Source organism: Trachurus trachurus, assembly GCF_905171665.1.
Source record: "Trachurus trachurus genome assembly, chromosome: 23".
Taxonomy (NCBI): domain Eukaryota; kingdom Metazoa; phylum Chordata; class Actinopteri; order Carangiformes; family Carangidae; genus Trachurus; species Trachurus trachurus.
In genome coordinates, this window is record NC_139912.1 from 7,035,189 (window position 1) to 7,051,528 (window position 16,340).

At 40.6% G+C, this 16,340-nt stretch overlaps 4 protein-coding genes across 5 annotated transcripts; 1 reads left to right on the plus strand and 3 right to left on the minus strand.

Annotated features, from left to right (window-relative positions):
• Positions 1 to 314: 314 nt before the first annotated feature.
• On the minus strand, positions 315 to 3,089 carry usp18 (ubiquitin specific peptidase 18; the record flags this gene model as incomplete). Its single annotated transcript, XM_083999370.1, has 9 exons — positions 2,887 to 3,089; positions 2,111 to 2,207; positions 1,879 to 2,018; positions 1,717 to 1,796; positions 1,504 to 1,638; positions 996 to 1,091; positions 750 to 914; positions 550 to 675; positions 315 to 362 (listed from the first exon to the last, which is right to left on the minus strand). The coding sequence occupies exons 1-9, from the start codon at positions 2,942 to 2,944 to the stop codon at positions 315 to 317; spliced, it is 945 nt and encodes a 314-aa protein (XP_083855496.1). The 5' UTR covers positions 2,945 to 3,089.
• Positions 3,090 to 3,544: 455 nt separating this feature from the next.
• pex26 (peroxisomal biogenesis factor 26) lies at positions 3,545 to 6,267 on the minus strand. Its single transcript, XM_084000049.1, has 5 exons — positions 5,953 to 6,267; positions 5,716 to 5,856; positions 4,544 to 4,860; positions 4,300 to 4,440; positions 3,545 to 4,193 (listed from the first exon to the last, which is right to left on the minus strand). The coding sequence occupies exons 1-5, from the start codon at positions 6,063 to 6,065 to the stop codon at positions 4,081 to 4,083; spliced, it is 825 nt and encodes a 274-aa protein (XP_083856175.1). The 5' UTR covers positions 6,066 to 6,267; the 3' UTR covers positions 3,545 to 4,080.
• Positions 6,268 to 6,372: 105 nt separating this feature from the next.
• llph (LLP homolog, long-term synaptic facilitation factor) lies at positions 6,373 to 8,022 on the plus strand. Its single transcript, XM_083999952.1, has 3 exons — positions 6,373 to 6,471; positions 7,185 to 7,415; positions 7,506 to 8,022. Exons 2-3 carry the CDS (start codon positions 7,199 to 7,201, stop codon positions 7,664 to 7,666), a joined length of 378 nt encoding a protein of 125 aa, XP_083856078.1. The 5' UTR covers positions 6,373 to 6,471; positions 7,185 to 7,198; the 3' UTR covers positions 7,667 to 8,022.
• A 429-nt stretch (positions 8,023 to 8,451) lies between these two features.
• Positions 8,452 to 15,375, minus strand: hcls1 (hematopoietic cell-specific Lyn substrate 1). Of its 2 annotated transcripts, XM_083999950.1 has the most exons (16): positions 15,135 to 15,375; positions 14,330 to 14,413; positions 14,155 to 14,228; positions 13,516 to 13,639; positions 13,307 to 13,417; positions 12,300 to 12,354; positions 12,052 to 12,162; positions 11,835 to 11,945; positions 11,627 to 11,737; positions 11,474 to 11,529; positions 10,664 to 10,733; positions 10,365 to 10,513; positions 10,051 to 10,242; positions 9,026 to 9,194; positions 8,863 to 8,928; positions 8,452 to 8,770 (listed from the first exon to the last, which is right to left on the minus strand). In XM_083999950.1, exons 2-16 carry the CDS (start codon positions 14,411 to 14,413, stop codon positions 8,637 to 8,639), a joined length of 1,617 nt encoding a protein of 538 aa, XP_083856076.1. In that variant the 5' UTR covers positions 15,135 to 15,375; the 3' UTR covers positions 8,452 to 8,636. The 2 variants fall into 2 exon arrangements, with proteins under 2 accessions (XP_083856076.1, XP_083856077.1); XM_083999951.1 differs by lacking the exons at positions 14,155 to 14,228; positions 14,330 to 14,413; positions 15,135 to 15,375 and adding an exon at positions 13,987 to 14,138.
• Between the last annotated feature and the right edge of the window lie 965 nt (positions 15,376 to 16,340).

Consider the following 16,340-nt stretch of genomic DNA (forward strand, 5'->3'; position numbering starts at 1 on the left):
TGTAAAAAATATATATCTTTTTTGAGGTATACATTGAGTTTAAGAGCGCTCTTAGGCAGATTTTGCTTAGGACAGAACCGGGAAGCCAGGGAAAAAAAAACGGGAAGAAGCTAGACTAACTAGTTCTGGATCCTAGCTTCATGTTTAGTGTCCATTAAACCTACATGAGTGGTATCTTTCTTGTTATCTTTCAGCAAGAAAAAAGGTTCTTTTAAAAACATGTTGAACAGTTTCTGTGAGGTGAGTCCATTAACTTCTTATCAGAAAAATCAGAAAATGTCAAAGCAAACACGTAAATTAATGGGATGTGTAATTTACCTGTGGTTTCCGCCATACGTACGCTCCACCTCGTGCCAGGAGGCCTGTGAATAAGACGTAATAAATCACATAAAAATCGACATAAAAACAGTTAGATTAACGCAGAAAATTGTCAGACATGTAAGAATAAAAGCTACATTTCAGTTTTAAGTGCAGCAAAAAATTCCAGGCTATTTTACAAAGAAAGAAATACACTGCACTTCAGTGAGATTTTAGTCTTATTGGACAAACCTGCTGTACGTGGCTGTCATCTGCGTAATACCATTTCACCTGGTTGCGAATGTAGGCAGTGTAGTGTCCAAACGTTGCAGAACCAGAGTGCACGACCACTGCATACAGAGTGTACTTGCACCCAGTCTGGATTAAGAGAAAATAGACTATTAGACGTCAAAAAATACAATATCAAGATACTGGATAGTAAATACAGGTACCTGGACAAAATCTGGAGAGAATCCCTCTTGAACCATCTCAGAGAAGTCAAAGTTTTCTGGAAACGTGACGCGGCAATCAAGTTTTTCGGTGAAACCACGGCGATTGCGAAAGCGCTTCAGGTGCACACACAAGATAGGAGGAGGCAAGGAGACGAGTCTGACACCCTGAAAGAGACGTAAGGAAATGAAAATGGATGACAGCGTTGGTTAATATATTTTTGTGCAGCATTAAAAACCAAACCTCACCCGTTTAGACCGAGTCTTGACTTCACATTGTTCACAAAAGCAGCAGTTAATACCACTGAGCTCCTGCTCCACAAAGAACGAGGAGATGCAGCTTTTCTGTAAAAGATTCATGATAGAAATACATAAAAGTTAAAATAATTTAAAGTTTAAACTAACTGTGTGATATTTTAGGAAATATGTCCATTTTCTTTCCAATTAAGAGTTTTGAGAAAACGCTCAAGGTAGCAGGTTAGCATAAAAATGTATGTTTAGCATATCTTGACCAGAGGAGACTGTGTGAAGCTTATCCACATAAAATCTACTTGTTTTTTACTCTTCTGTTTTTATATGAGGAAAACAATTGGGGTAATTTTAGTGAGTGAGTCTTAGCATTGCTTCTGGCAGAGCTAAGCTAGCTTGTCTTCAATCTGAACTGCTACTGTAAACAGCATGCTTCATGTACAGACATAACAGTGGTATCAATCTTCTCAGCTAATGTTTAAAACCCTCCACACAAGAGAAACTGCACCAGAGAGTTGTCCCTCTCCTCTATATGCAGGGGCAGACTGAGCAGGTAGCTGTTGTCGGTCTGGCGATGGTTGCACTTTAAACACTGCACGTGCGTCTCCACGCCGATCTTGTACAGGTTCTTGATTTCATCAGCCTGGAAGAGGAAGAAAAATATAGATGACAAACTAAGAGGTGGAAAAATACAGGATAGTGATGAGGATTATAGACCAACCAGGGTTTGATTGTTCATTTGCTGAAACGTGAGGTTCAGGATGGAGAGGAACACCTCATCAGCGTCGTGCTGCACGCTCACTGGGAAAAACAAATCTCATCATAATAAATCAATCACACCAGTATTGAGACGTTGTCTAAATGAATCTGTGGTTCTTCTTACGTCGCAGACGGTGTCTGTCCAGGCAGTGGAGGAAGTCTCGATGGGGAGCTGACTGCTGATTGTTGCTCCTCATGGCTGCAAGAACCTTTTTCAACTCCAGAGGGAGGTTACGATCTCCTCTCAACCCTGTTGTATCCCACCTGGTGTCATTAAGAAAACACAGTTAGTCTTCATGTTTTCACTACCTTATGAACCTGGAATCTATGACAGTGAATGTGCATCGTTGTCCTACTTTTCTAGCAGGTCTGCTACTTCCCAGGTGGCAGAGAGGGTCTGCAGCAAAGAGTTGACACAGCAGGACAGGTAGTAGTTGCTGAGGCCTCTCATTCCTGAGACAGAGCATTGGAAAGGATAAATAACATGTTTCTGATACCTTGAACCCCAGCCTGTGTTATCAGTGGGTGGGTATACCATAATGAGGTGCCCACAGAGAGGTTTAGGATTACAGAGAGGCTTTGAATTTGCAAGAAAATAAAAATGAACAGTGACATCTCCCCTATTCGCAAAGAACACATCCTACATCATACACGTTTATCAAAAATAACCAAATGATTCATTTGCATAATAAGAGCAGGAAACTCATTTGGCTCATTACAGAGGGCTACCTGACCTGGTCTACTGCACATCCATACATTGTCAGTATTTTTGCTTAATTTTGCTGGAATAACTGGTTTTAATGAGTTAAACGGTTCTGTTAGAGAAATATTAAGACACGGAAATGTCCTGATGAACTGGACTGAAACCACAGGTCATTTTAAAACTTTAGGCTTGTAGTGTTATTATGTTGGACTGGATAAAAGTTATGTTTACTATACTGTGTTTAAGAAATACTCTACTTCCAAAGCAAACTACACTTTCAAAGTCAAAAACAAGTAGTGAAGTTACATCTATTGCACAACAGCAGTTTACTGCACAGTGCACCGTCCTGTCCAGGTAACAGGTAACTTTCAGATCATATTCAACATCAACAATCATCATCATCATCGGTCACATTGCTGCCTCACTTACTGCAGTAGAGCTCTGTCCCCGTGGGTAAAGAGTGGGACCTTGAGAAGAAGCGATTCATGACTTGACTTCTCTCAGCTTCAGAAACGTCCCGGGCTGTGGTTTGTTGGGAGAGCAGGAGTTAAAGGTTTCAGTGGTCTGTTTCCGTGTAAACATCACCGACACCGACACATCAGCTGCAGCTCGGCGGGATCACTTTCGTTTTGACTCGGTCTCCTCCTCTACCTCCTCCTCCCTGCGCCGCTTCGCCGGAATCGAAACTTAAAACGCTGCAACGCACTTGCAGGATGTGAACAAATAAGACATAACTGATGATGACGCTAAACAAACTGCGACTACACCCGGATTCATTATTATATTATGAGCCATTTAATCATTTCAAATGTCACTGGCTGCCATAAAGACTTATTTATAAAGGATTTTCAATTGGGGAATTACAGTGGGATGGAAATATCGATTTTTCTCGCGATATTTGTACATTATCTAATAAGTATTACCTATGTGAGCTTATACCATGGATCTATAATAAGAACTTTTATTCTTATAATAGATCCATGGTCTATACATAGATTTTATCTGCACAATAACTTGGTTTAATACAAACACCATCTAATATCAACGAAGAGCTTCTTGATTTTCATTATTTATTTCTCATTTGCCAGTTGTTTACTACAGTTATGTCAGCTTTAATAACTCTAACAAGCCATGAAAGATAAAATCAAAATAGACTGTACATATATTTATTGCATACAGTATATTTGTCCTCTTCTTGTAGTGGTGAATTATTTTTTACCTCCATCACATCAACATGTGTTTTGTTCATACTTCACTGTGACTGTGTAAATGCTGTTGCTGCTGCCTCAGTTAATTACTGTCCTGGTTCAGTAAAGTAATCACGATGATGAAGTGGATTTTGCCTCATGGATGGAAAATCTGATCCTGATACGTTCAGCATGTGTCAGTGAGAACCTGAGTTCAATTTATGGGAAGAGCTTAGTCATCTTAATGTCATCTTAATGTCATCAAAAGTCTGCGGTCTAGAGTTTAAAAATGAGTAAATACTGCTGGGAATGTTTTAGTTTGTTGATTACATATACCGTATATATAACTCATGGTTTTCATAGATAAGATCACACCTGGGAAAGAAGGTAAAACCATTATTGTCTTGGAAAAGTTTAAAAAGTGACTCTCAGTGTTTTACAGTCCTTTGCTGTGAGCGAGAGCATGAGAGTACGATCCAAACATGGAGCTCCACATCTGTTTGAGCAGCTGCAGGAGTTTGGAAATCCACATGAATGAAGACGGGAGAGCTGCAGGAGGAGAACAGGGGGGAGAAAAAAATGCACCAATTTATTACTAATCAGGTGTTTCATGCTTCAACAATGGAAAAAAGACAGAAAGAGCATTTTCTCCAACCTGGATCCATTCGGACGAGGAGCATGTAGAGAAGCACCGCTGCCAGGAAGAGTCTCTGGAGACCAAAGGAGCTGGAGCCGGATAGCCTCAGTTTTCTGTGTAAAAAGCCGAGTATGGCTTCGAGTTTACTCATCACAGCACCTGCAGAACACAAACACAGTCAGAGAAACTGTCTGCACTGATGATTCCTATTAGTGTGATTCAGTAAAATGCACCTAATTGGAGCTGGGTTAAGATTTGTGACCTTTATTTGACACGGTATTTGAGTTTGAGCTGCAGCCAGGAGGACTTTGAGGCGGTTCTTGACTCTGTTGCTCTTTTTCTGCTACGACATCCAGCGCCGTTTGTCTCTGCTCCTCGGTGAATGCGCCGCTTCCCACCTCACCGACGACCAACTCCCGAGCCTCCTCCGTGAGTCCCAGAGGAACGAGGACGTGCAGCAGGTAGAGCTCTGCGACCGTCCCGAAGCCCGGCGCTCTGCTGTTGGACGAGCTGTGTAGCCACAGTCTGGCGGCCTCCTGCATCACAGCCGGCTCACCCACCTTAGAGTGGAGAAGTATGCTGCCAACACGAGAGACAGAGTGAGATGAGATGAACTTTAGTTTGAGTCACGTCAGTGTGAATCAAATAATGAACTAAAAATCTTAAAAAGTGAAGACTGGTTTGGCTTTCTTGTCATATACAGTATAATAGTCAATGCAAACTATTTCAGTTTTGGAGTGTTTGGATGAACTGTGAAAACTGAAGACATCACTTTGAGCTTTTATAAATCAATCATAGTGACCATTTTCACTATTTTCTGACGCTATGTGCTGGTTGTTGTCTTTTCTAGTCAGAACCTTCCCTAATTGGACAATAACTATGTTTTTTATTATTTTTTTCAATCTACTCACCTTTTGACTATTTTCTCACAGAATCAATCAATTGTTAAGAGAAAACACATCAGAAATTTGTAACAAATTACTGACTGGATGTGTTAAAAATGTTTGTCTTGCCTGTCCAGATGTCCAAAATCTAAAGAAATTCAATTTAACCATTTTATCTAAAGTACATTTTCATTTTGTTTAATTAACCAATAATTCATACACCTGCATTTATTTTATTTTATTTCTTTTAGTTGTTCCTAAATGTATATATCTTTTCTTTTTTAATCTGTTTTTACACCCATAAATTTATGTTAATATAAATTTAATATAAGTCTGTTTTTCTATAAAAATGCATACTGTTGCAACAATTACGGCATGTCATCTTTGGGTCAATTAAAAAACTTTCAAAATAATTTACAATAACTGTAACATGCCTCTTTTAAGCATGATTGATAAGTTTGCACTTGATAACTCAATTGAACTATATGCATCGTTGAATAGCTTAATGTTGAACTGGCAGACAAACTACTACTTGTTTTGCTCCACTCACCACATCTGCAGGATCTTTGCTGGTATCTTCTCCGGATGCTCGTACTGCTGCAGGACCCAGGAGAGGACGCTGTGCCACTGGTTCATCTCAGCCAAGGATTGAATCCCAATGATGCAGAATCCAGCTTTGAGCTCCGAGCACCTGAGGACACAAAACCACACAGATAAGAGAAACCCACGGTCACACAGACAAACAAACACCCAGCAGGTCCACGGTCCACAGGCTTCCCACTCTCACCTGCTGTCCTCTGGGTCCATGCTGTTCAGGCTCTGCAGACCTCTGTCGCACGAGTCCAGAGCTGCCTGGAAATCTCTGTGAACCATCATCTGCTCTGCAGCCGCGTCCAGCATGGTGACTGAGCTGCTAGCAGCCTGGCAACCGACTAATTTAAAAGAAAAACAACTAACACAAGTGGCTTTTTATAACCCAAATATATGCTACTCAGCGTTAAACTCTTTATTTGAAACCTGCGAGGCGAATAACCCCGTGGAGAAGCTCAACTTCTACCTCACGCTGCTCTTCAAACTTTTTGTTTACAACTCCAGATCCCTCCATCTTCCTGGGTTTGACGCCGCCAGCCAATCAGACGACGCGCTCTTCAGCTCGCCCGAAGTAGCCAATCACGTTGTAGCTTATACGTTCCAAAACACGTCACTGCGTTTTTTTCTCTCTCCTCCTCCTCCGTCTTGTAAACACGTGTGCACCGCCGTGTGTGTGGAAGTTTAAAAAACCTCGCCGAAACTACGTGTTTGTAACGTAAGTAACATTTATTCTTTACGTTATAAAGCAGATAAAACACGAGTTAGCTCGTCGAGTTAGCAACGTTAGCTTTAAATTGTGTCGTGTTACTAAATGTTCCTCTGTAGCATCTTGATAGCTAACTGCTAACTTGCTAATGTAGCTACACTTTGGCTACAGAAGTGGGTTTAGCTTAATCATATCAAGTCACATACTTTAATTATAACGAACTGGCGACAGTTTATAAAGTTTATGTTATTTCTAAGTTGATATGTGGACTGTTACGTCCTATTTCTTGTCTCGTGTAATTTTCACTGTGAGCAGGTGACGTGACTTCGTTCAGATCAAATTACTAAACTACACTGTGATCAAAATTATTGACATGATGCAAGAAAGAGTGAAACTTTGTGGACAAATCTTATTTAAATCAAACCAAAACATTGCTGTTAACCTGCTTAAATAATCAATAACAGGGACTATTCCTGTAAATAATCAAATGACATGTGGATCTATTTTTCTGTTTGTGTTATCATCAAAAACAAAGTGATTAAGAGTTTAAATTTCGTATTAAACTGTCTTTAGTGTTGGGATCAAGTGAACTGTCATCACATGCAAATTTAATTTCTATTGAGCCTAGATAGCTGCATGTATAATGTCCATCATCCATTTATTTACCATCATCTCTACTGTGCACATAGAGTTTAATTGTTATGACATGTTACTGTTTTCAGAACATCCTTTAAAAATGGCCAAAAGCCTGAGGAGCAAGTGGAAGCGGAAGATGCGCGCAGAGAAGAGGAAGAAAAACGCCCCCAAGGAGCTGGCTCGTCTGAAACAAGCTCTGAATCTGGACAAGAAAGGAGAAGCTGTCATGACCGACGTGCAGGAAATCGCCACCGTGGTGCCGGCCGACAAGATCAAGAAGCAGACAGACGTTAATATGGGTGAAGAGGAGGGAGACGGTGAGTGACTGCACAGTAAAAGCATGATTATTAAACAACAGTGGATGCCAAAAGCTCTTAATTAATCAATCTTTGCACTCCTTATTACAGAGGGGAGGATGGACATGGACAGCAAGCGCAACAAGAAAACACAGTTGGATGAAAACGGACAGTATCCTGCGTGGATGAGCCAGCGACAGGCCAAGAAACTGAAAGGCAAGAGGACAACGAAGAAAGCGGGCAAGGGCAAGAAGAAGGGCATCGCCTGGTGAACCCACCAGAGGAGGTCGAGAGACGTTGGCTTTGCTTTTTTTTACACAGACTTCTGATGCACGGGAGGATCAATACATGTATTGATTCACACGTGTTAAATCATGTCACTTCCTGTTATAGGAGCTCATTCACTTCAGTGGATTACAAGATTCCTGGTTGTGCCACAGAGCCTCTTGTTGTAAAGTAATTCACCGGAGAAGGAACGTGTTTGTTCTTATGGAACAGCAGCTCCACCTTAACGTTTAGAGAAAAATAAGACTAATGCAAAATGTGTCTGCCTTTTTCTTGTCTGAATATGTCGTAACTATGTAGGTGATGGATTTAAATCTTTCTCATATAAAACTATCTACAAATCCATGGCCATGGTTTCAGTAGTTATTTTGTTTTACACCGTTTAACATCAGGTAATTATGATTTTTACTGGGACTCGGGTTCATTTTGAGGGAGATTTAGGATATTTGTTGCATTTTCTCTGCTCATTGGTCATTTTCTCTGTTGCCAGACTCTAGATTAATACACATTATTTGTCAGATTTTGCCACATATACTAGGATAGTGCGTATATGCAAATCACTATTGACTGAAATGTAATGTAAATAAAACAAAAAAACCTTCTAATTTCTAAAACAGCAACTTCCTTTGTTCTTTCAGTTTTTAATGACACTTTGAATTATCGTACAATCATGATTTAATACAATTCCAGTGATATGTAATAAGTGAAAACAGCTCTAATGCTACTGTAAATTGATGATGAAACAGATGTTGCCATAAAACAATACAGATAAGCCTGTAGAAAGTTTTATTGAGTCTTGATATATGAGATGTACACGCCCATGATTGACATTTGTTGGTCATATTACTTGAGAAAAACAAGATTATTACAGTAAAAAATAAAGTGAAAGGGGGGCAGGTTTGCTGTGATCTGCTGCATAAATACAGACTTTAGGGAGTGAAGCTTGTGCAGCGTCGCTCACTGCAGCGTGACGTAAGCGGCCGGGAACAGACCGGTGCGTCCGTGACAGTATCCCTTCCACCAGCCTTCGTCGATCATCTCTATGTTGGTGATCTCGTCTCCGGGGTTGAAGGAAATTTCATCATCCGCCTCTGTGGAAAAGAGAGAAACCATGAGGTTCTGTCCTCACAAGTGTAAAGAGACGACTATTAAATGTGATAAGAAGAAGAAGTGGTGTTCTTACCTCCCTGATAGTCGTAAAGTGCTGTCGCCTTCTGGCCACATGTCAGGTCTTCATAGTCGTCACGGTCTGTGTGCGTAAAAAAAGAAAAACAGAGAAATGAACAAGTGCTACAGTTTTGAGAAAACTAAACTGATGTGTAACTGCAGCAGACTGGGACTCAGACCTGTCGCTGGAGGAGGAGGAGCTTCACTCAGGTCCTCGTACTCCCCTTCACCGTCCCCTTCACCGTCGTCCACCAAGGTCGACCTGTGAGGCAGTGGTGGGCAGTCTTGATCCTCGAAGTCTTCAGAGCGCGGGGGCAAAGCCGGCGGCTCATCGTACTCTGGTTCCACCTTCAGAGACCAACAACAGTTTCATGAGTGCAGAGATTAACTAAAAAAAAGACTTTTAGCTCCAGTTTGTTAGACAGCTACGAATCCTGTTGCTTTTTAAAGGGATAGTTCAACATTTTCTCTCGTAACGCTCCGTTACTATCTCATAGTGTGGTGAATGTGCAGGTCACAACTTGTCCACCAGCGCGTTTTGGAGTTGTTGGATTGAGTTTGATGAGGGGAAACCAAGAAATCCCATGAGCCTCCGTAGCGTAGCTCTGAGCAGCTCGCGGCTCTGCCCCGCCGCTCTAAAAATAGCTTGCACCGACAATTTAAGGTAACCAACCTACTCCTAAAACTATACGGATTATGGCAATGGGCCAATTTGCCAAAATGTTGAACTATCCCTTTAAATATGAACAAAAACTACTTGACACTGATACGTAATCAGTTATTATATGCTCCTCATCTCCCTGCACACCCGAGGTCTGCGCAAACGGTCAATTCATTTAAATCAGGGTTGAAATCGTATTATTTGCTACAGCTTTTAACTAAATTCAATACATCATTTTAATCATTTTAATCATTCTACTTGCTATCATTGTCTTATTTCTTTCAAATATATATTTTTTGTTCTTTATTTTAATGTATTTCTCTGCCTCTGTAAATCACTTTGAATTTGCCTCTGGTGTATGAATTGTGCTATACAAATACATTTGCCTTGCCTTTATGTAATTCACTTGTATTTGTATTGTTCAAATTCATAAACTGACTGATTGATGTGTATCAGTTTGTTTTCATGACATCTGATGACAATAACACATTTAGATCATTTATTAAGTTTCTAACATCATTTGGTCAAACTGATGCGTCTCACCTCTGGTTCTGGTTCTGGTTCTGGTTCTGGTTCTGGTTCAGGTTCTGGTTCAGGTTCTGGTTCGGGTGTTTCGTCTACCTCTGGCCTGCGGTGTGGTAACTGTGGAGGTGGCATGTCATCATTGTCGTACTCTGGAGCCACATCTGGAACAGGTGGTGGACGAGACTCCTCCTCCTCCCTTCTGCTCTCTTCCTCCTCCCTTCTGCTCTCTTCCTGCAGGAAACACAGAACACGACATCACAAACATGAACATCGACCATTTGTTACATTTTCTCGTGTTATTTATTTATTTTTTTTACAGTGCGCGTCGTCACCTCCTGTCTGCGTTTGGCCTCCTCTCTCTCTCTCTTCTCTCTGGCCTGTCTCCTCGCTCTCTCTTCATCTGCTTTCTTCCTGTTCTCCTCGTCTGAAGCCTTGGCCATGTTCTCGAATCGCGCCTTCAGTTTTCCTGCACCTGCACTTGCTGCAGAAAACAGACATGAACATGAACATGAGCACAGTGCATCGGCAGTGACCTCAGTTCTGTCTCCAGTCATCTGAACAGAGAACACAATGCAGCACTTGTGTATTTAATGGCGGATGATTACGGAGAGGGGAAGGAGGATGAACGTACAGGCCTCCAGTGGTTGTGTCTTTTCATAAGCAGATGTGGGGGAGTCCATATCTGAGAAGCCAGCTGCGCTCTAGAGGAAGATGAATCAATTAGAAAAGTCAAAAGAGGCAATTATCTCTCACTGTTTCCAGTGTTTCAATCCTGATTAGTGCTGAAATGATTTGTTAATGAGGCGATAAGCCACATGGCAGATAAAGTGAACAATAAACACAAGAGATTAGTCATTTATAAATCGTGAATCTGGTCCACAGTGACAGCTCAAACTGTCAGATAGTAATTGTCCCACATACATTAGACTGAATTTACATATTTGGACTATTTGTACGGTGGCCCTGAGAGGTCAAAACACATGAAAAAATACACACAGGCTGCAAATTCACACAGTGGAGTTGTTGTTTAATGCTCTGAAGTTAAAATCATTGAATAACAAATTTGTCCCTGCAGCTTTATCACATTTTTCTTTAAAAAGTTGTTTTTTGTTTTCTGAATTTGCAGCATGTTTTTGTCTCTGCATGTGTTTTTTTTCTTCAGCTGCATTGCACTGAGCTCTCAGGGCCACCGTAGTTTTGGCTGAGTAGGAAAATGTATGTATGTCTGTATCACCGCCACTGGGTTAACCACAGAAACCTCTGCTAAGCTGCATAAACAATGGTGGTATCCTACTTACAATATTTAACCATACTTCAATAAAATAAAGATTATTCCACTTTTTTTTCTTTTCTTAAGGTCATTTTCCTCTTTAAATAAAGATAAAAACATTAATTAATGCAACACAAATACTCAAGAAACCAGCCTGATACTGATACTGACCTTATCCATGCGATCTTTCTGTACTCCATAGCGACCACCAAAACCTGCCGAATAATCTAAGCAGAACAATAAATAAAGAGATTAATTATTTCACTTCCACTTGAGTGGTATATTATTACGTACAGTATTATACATGTGTGGGTGTTGTCTCACCTTTTTGTGACTCATGTTTCTCCGTCTCAGACTTGTAGTCGTAGCCCAGCGCCGCTTTATCCACTTTCTCCTTCTCAACACCAAACTTCCCTCCAAATCCCTTCGAATAATCTGGTAAACATGACAAGACAAGAGTTCAGAGTAAAAAAAAAAAGAAAAAGAAAAAACTAATGTGTCAAAACCAACAAATGCTTCAACTTAAACTCACCTTTCTGTGACTGATGCTTCTCAGTTTCTGCTTTATAGTCGTATCCCAAAGCAGCTTTGTCCACTTTCTCCGTCTCCACCCCGTATTTACCTCCGAATCCCTTCGCATAGTCTGGTTAAAAAAAAATGTAAAAAGAAAAAGGTGCAAATGCTAAATAAATAAATCACATTTCAAACAAACTGTGTCAAAAGTGACAAATGAGGCAGCTTAAACTCACCTTTTTGTGACTGGTGCTTCTCTGTTTGACTTTTATAGTCGTACCCCAAAGCGGCCTTGTCCACTTTGTCCTTCTCCACTCCGTACTTTCCTCCGAAGCCCTTGGCGTAATCTGTAACAGTAAAGGGTTGTCAGGGAAAGTCAGGATCACACTATGGTTTATTGCAGTGTCGGTTTTCCACATATGATGATGAATTTGCTTTGGTGTTTCGGTGCAATAAATAATAAGAAGTCAGACAGGTGACCGACCTTTCTGTGACGCATGTTGCTTTACTTCCTCTTTGTAATCGTAGCCCATGGCAGACTGCACACACAACACACACACACTGCAGTTAATAACTACCAGAGATAATCATACATAATATTGCATTAAAACATTTAGACAAACAAATGCAACAGAACTTGATTTTAAAGGAAGAGGCTGTTCTTTAGTTTTAGTCCATATTAAAGGGGTAGTTCAACATTTTGGCAAATTAGCCCATTGCCATAATCCCTATAGTTTTAGGAGTAGGTTTGTTACCTTTAATTGTCGGTGCAAGCTATTTTTAGAATGGCGGAGCAGAGCCGCAAGCTGCTCAGAGCTACGCTACAGAGGCTAACGGGATTTCTTAGTTTCTCTCATCAAACTCATCAAATACACAATCCAACAACTCCAAAACGCTCTGGTGGACAAGTTGTGACCTGCACATTCACCACGCTATGAGATAATAACAGAACGTTACCAGACAGAGTTGTTTCAAAATTAAATTTATGCAAAACTGCTGATGCACGTTCCTGTCGAGGGCAGTTTTTCAGCAAGCAGACTCTGCACTTACCTTACCAACTCTGTCTGGTAACGTTGTGTTATTATCTCATAGCGTGGTGAATGTGCAGGTCACAACTTGTCCACCAGAGTGTTTTGGAGTTGTTGGATTGTGTATTTGGTGAGTTTGATGAGGGAAACCAAGAAATCCCATTAGCCTCCATAGCGTAGCTCTGAGCAGCTTGCGGCTCTGCTCCGCCGTTCTAAAAATAGCTTACACCAACAATTAAAGGTAACAAACCTACTGATATGACTATAGTGATTATGGCAATGGGAAATGGGAAATGGCAAATCTGCCAAAATTTTGAACTATCCCTTTAACTAAAGGCTGCCTCTACATGTATTTGTTTTTGTACAAGTCTCGACAAAGAGAGGTTGATTGAGCAGGTAACAACATTTCTAAATAGATGAATAATCAGTGCAGGACTAAGTGAGAGTCCACTCATCTTCTGACCTTATCTACGCGGTCTTTCTGGACGCCGTATTTCCCACCAAACCCTCGCGCCGCGTCTTTCTGGGAGGAGTGCTTCTCGACCTCTGCCACATAGTCGTTACCCATGGCCACCTGGACGGAGGAGAGACAAACAGGAAGTGGTTTATATCAGCAGTGTTTGCAAAAAATAAAGGACAAAAACGATATCAAACAGTTATATCCTGTCAAACCTTGTCCATTCGGTCCTTCTCCACTCCAAACTTCCCTCCATATCCGTAGGACGCTTTGGGAACATGCTCTTTCTTCTTCACCTGCTCGTGCTCCACAGCCACCTTGTTTCTGAGCTCTGCAACACTGGCAGCGAGGGAGAGAGAGGTCACACAGAGGTCAAACACACTGACAGTGAAGAATCTGTGCTCGGTAACGGTCATACTTGTGCCTGGAAACCTGAAACTACTTATTAGTATTACAGCAAATACTCATTATTTAATTATATTGTATTATTTGGTGTACAATATAAAGAAAAGTTACAAAAAGTTCTTCTTTCTAATGTATTATAACCAGTGTATGAAGCATTAGTCATAAGTTAAAACCTCTTTTATAGATTAATATCTTATTCTTACACTTATCACTAGAATCTATAGTCTCTCCATGTCAGCAGTGGTTTAAATGTCACTGTCGGTGTCATCATCATATATTACCCATATTAGGAGACGCTAGCTGCCTCACAGCCTGCGCTCTGCTCTCACTTCCTCTTCCTCTTCCTCCACAGCACCCATCTTCTCCTCTCATCTCCACCTTCTAAACCTTTTAAACAACCATTTACCTGCAGAAAAAAAACAAAAAAAAGCAGGTGTGCATCTTCTCACCTGATGTGCTCCTTACGCCCCGAGCCCTCGATGGTCTTGGCCCCCCATCGCTGCTCCTGCTCTGAGACGTCATTCTGAAAAACAAAAGGGGAACGAGCTGAGTGAGGATGACACAAGAGAGGAGACGGAGGCGTTTCTGCACCGATTTCTTTTTAACATTTTCTTCCTCTTGTACCTCAAAGTCGGGGTCCGTCTCCCAGTCGTCCCCCTCCGCAGCCACCTTCATGCTCACATTGTGGCCCACCACTGACTTCCACATCTGGGTGTAGAAAAAGAAAAGAAAACGTTACAAACACTCAAGTTGACATTCAACGGTGCATAATAGTGCATTGGTGGGTTTAAATCTTCACACATTCAGAGCTGTCATAGACTATTCTCATTGTGGTGGTGACTAAAATAACTAATGTACGGCCACAGCGCTCTGACCACCACTTCCTTAAGTCCCAAAAAGGAAGTTAAGATATTTTCATGAGAATGCATTTCCCCATAATGAAACATACAGTACTGTATGTCCTCTTGTTATAAAATAAAAAACAACACATAGCCTGCATAACAAAGCATTAAGGGTAATTACAGAACATTATCTTATATTTTACATCTTAAAATCCTCTGGAAACAATATTATCTGAACTTATGTCACTTATATTTCCTTTTTGTACCATATTCAATAGGTTGCCATGCTAAAAAAGGTAGTGGAAAAACATTTTTGATACTGGACATCCCAGTGCAGGTGCACATTAAAGTAGAAAAACTGTGTTAGAAGTCCAAGTATATTGTTTTAGCAGTTTAGAGGAAGTGTGTCAGGTCTACAGCTTTGTGTTATTGTGGTAAAACTTGATCTAACGGTTCACAAGACAATAGTTTAAGACTGTCTCAACTCACTTCCTCAAAGATAAACTGACAACAAAATAAATAGGCTACACACATACAACATGAACAAACGGGTCGTTAGTTAGTTTAAAGAGAAAGAATAACGTTACCTTGGACTCGTAGGCGCAGTAATATCCGTGTTCAGGTCGCTGACACAGAGCTCCGCAGGTTCACACAGGGCTGACACAGGCTGAGGGGCCACGCGTGAACGAGCGTCTAGCGTACGTGAGCGCGCCTAGTGGCCTAGTATAGATCGATACATTGATAACTTTTATTATAGACTCAGGTCCATTATAAAAAATAGATAATAAAAGATGGTATAGACATCTGTTGCGTTTCCATTTGCCACTTGTGAAATAGGCTAATAAACGTAAATTGCAATGGTGCATTCAAGTGCTGTCGGAATTCCAAGTTTTACGATATAGGCTACTATGGAGGAGCTTGTGCAACCTGTTCACCACCTGACTTAGCTACAGTGACCATTATGGGCTGTTATTTTTAGTTCAGGTTTCACAATGTCGGACTTTGACTCATAGCTTTAACTATACAACCGTTTGACTTCAAATAAACGTGATAATTAATCTGATGCTGATTCATAGGCAGCAGCTGTTTTTGACCTTAACCAGAACTGTGGTACAATGAATTCTGGGTAAATAAATTATTCTTAAACGGCCGACCAAAAAACAAAACGAAAAAACAATTACAATTACATCTTATTTTAATCTCCACAACAATAAATTGTGAGCCATATTTAAAAAAGACAAAAAAATTAAGTTTTTTTTTTTTTTTAAGTTCAGCACAGGTGCATAAGGTGCAGGTGAAACATTAGCTAGATGAACTTGCTTGGAGCTAAACTGCAGATAGATAGCTAAATAGCTAAATAGACACGCTACATAGACTTTATTTAAATTAACATATAGGCCTACTGAGATTAATAAAAACTGAAATAAAGCCACACAGACTGTGATTTAGCCAGCAGTGTAGTCGTGTAGTTGTAACACCAGAGGGCAGACTCACCTCACGCAACTTTAAAACAACAACCAGTAACAGTAAAAATCTGGGACAGATCATCTATCAGACTCATAATAATCATCTTAGTTTTTGTAATTAAAGCATTTTAAACAGTTTTGGCTCAATCTGTCACATTACCTGGGCAAATAACAGCTAACTAAATTATGTCAATAAAAACTGATTTATGTAGGTTCAGGCACGTGTGGACAACTATTTCATTTGGATCATTTCCCTTCAGAAAATTTCACATCCTGCACGAAAACCTGCATCTGAAGCTCAATTTTGTTGAACCTGCAACTCTGTGT

Excerpts from the sequence above, each read along its gene's own strand:
- pex26 (XM_084000049.1), bottom strand. The coding sequence starts at position 6,065 with ATGCTGGACGCGGCTGCAGAGCAGATGATGGTTCACAGAGATTTCCAG. Across the intron at positions 5,857-5,952 it reads ATGGACCCAGAGGACAGCAG|GTGCTCGGAGCTCAAAGCTG; the intron begins GTGAGAGTGGGA and ends TTGTGTCCTCAG. Across the intron at positions 4,194-4,299 it reads CCTCGTCCGAATGGATCCAG|CTCTCCCGTCTTCATTCATG; the intron begins GTTGGAGAAAAT and ends CTCCTCCTGCAG.
- llph (XM_083999952.1), top strand. The coding sequence starts at position 7,199 with ATGGCCAAAAGCCTGAGGAGCAAGTGGAAGCGGAAGATGCGCGCAGAG. Across the intron at positions 7,416-7,505 it reads GGGTGAAGAGGAGGGAGACG|AGGGGAGGATGGACATGGAC; the intron begins GTGAGTGACTGC and ends TCCTTATTACAG.
- hcls1 (XM_083999950.1), bottom strand. The coding sequence starts at position 14,413 with ATGTGGAAGTCAGTGGTGGGCCACAATGTGAGCATGAAGGTGGCTGCG. Across the intron at positions 10,734-11,473 it reads AGAAAGATCGCATGGATAAG|AGCGCAGCTGGCTTCTCAGA; the intron begins GTCAGTATCAGT and ends ATCTTCCTCTAG. Across the intron at positions 9,195-10,050 it reads AACCAGAACCAGAACCAGAG|GTGGAACCAGAGTACGATGA; the intron begins GTGAGACGCATC and ends TGGTCTCTGAAG.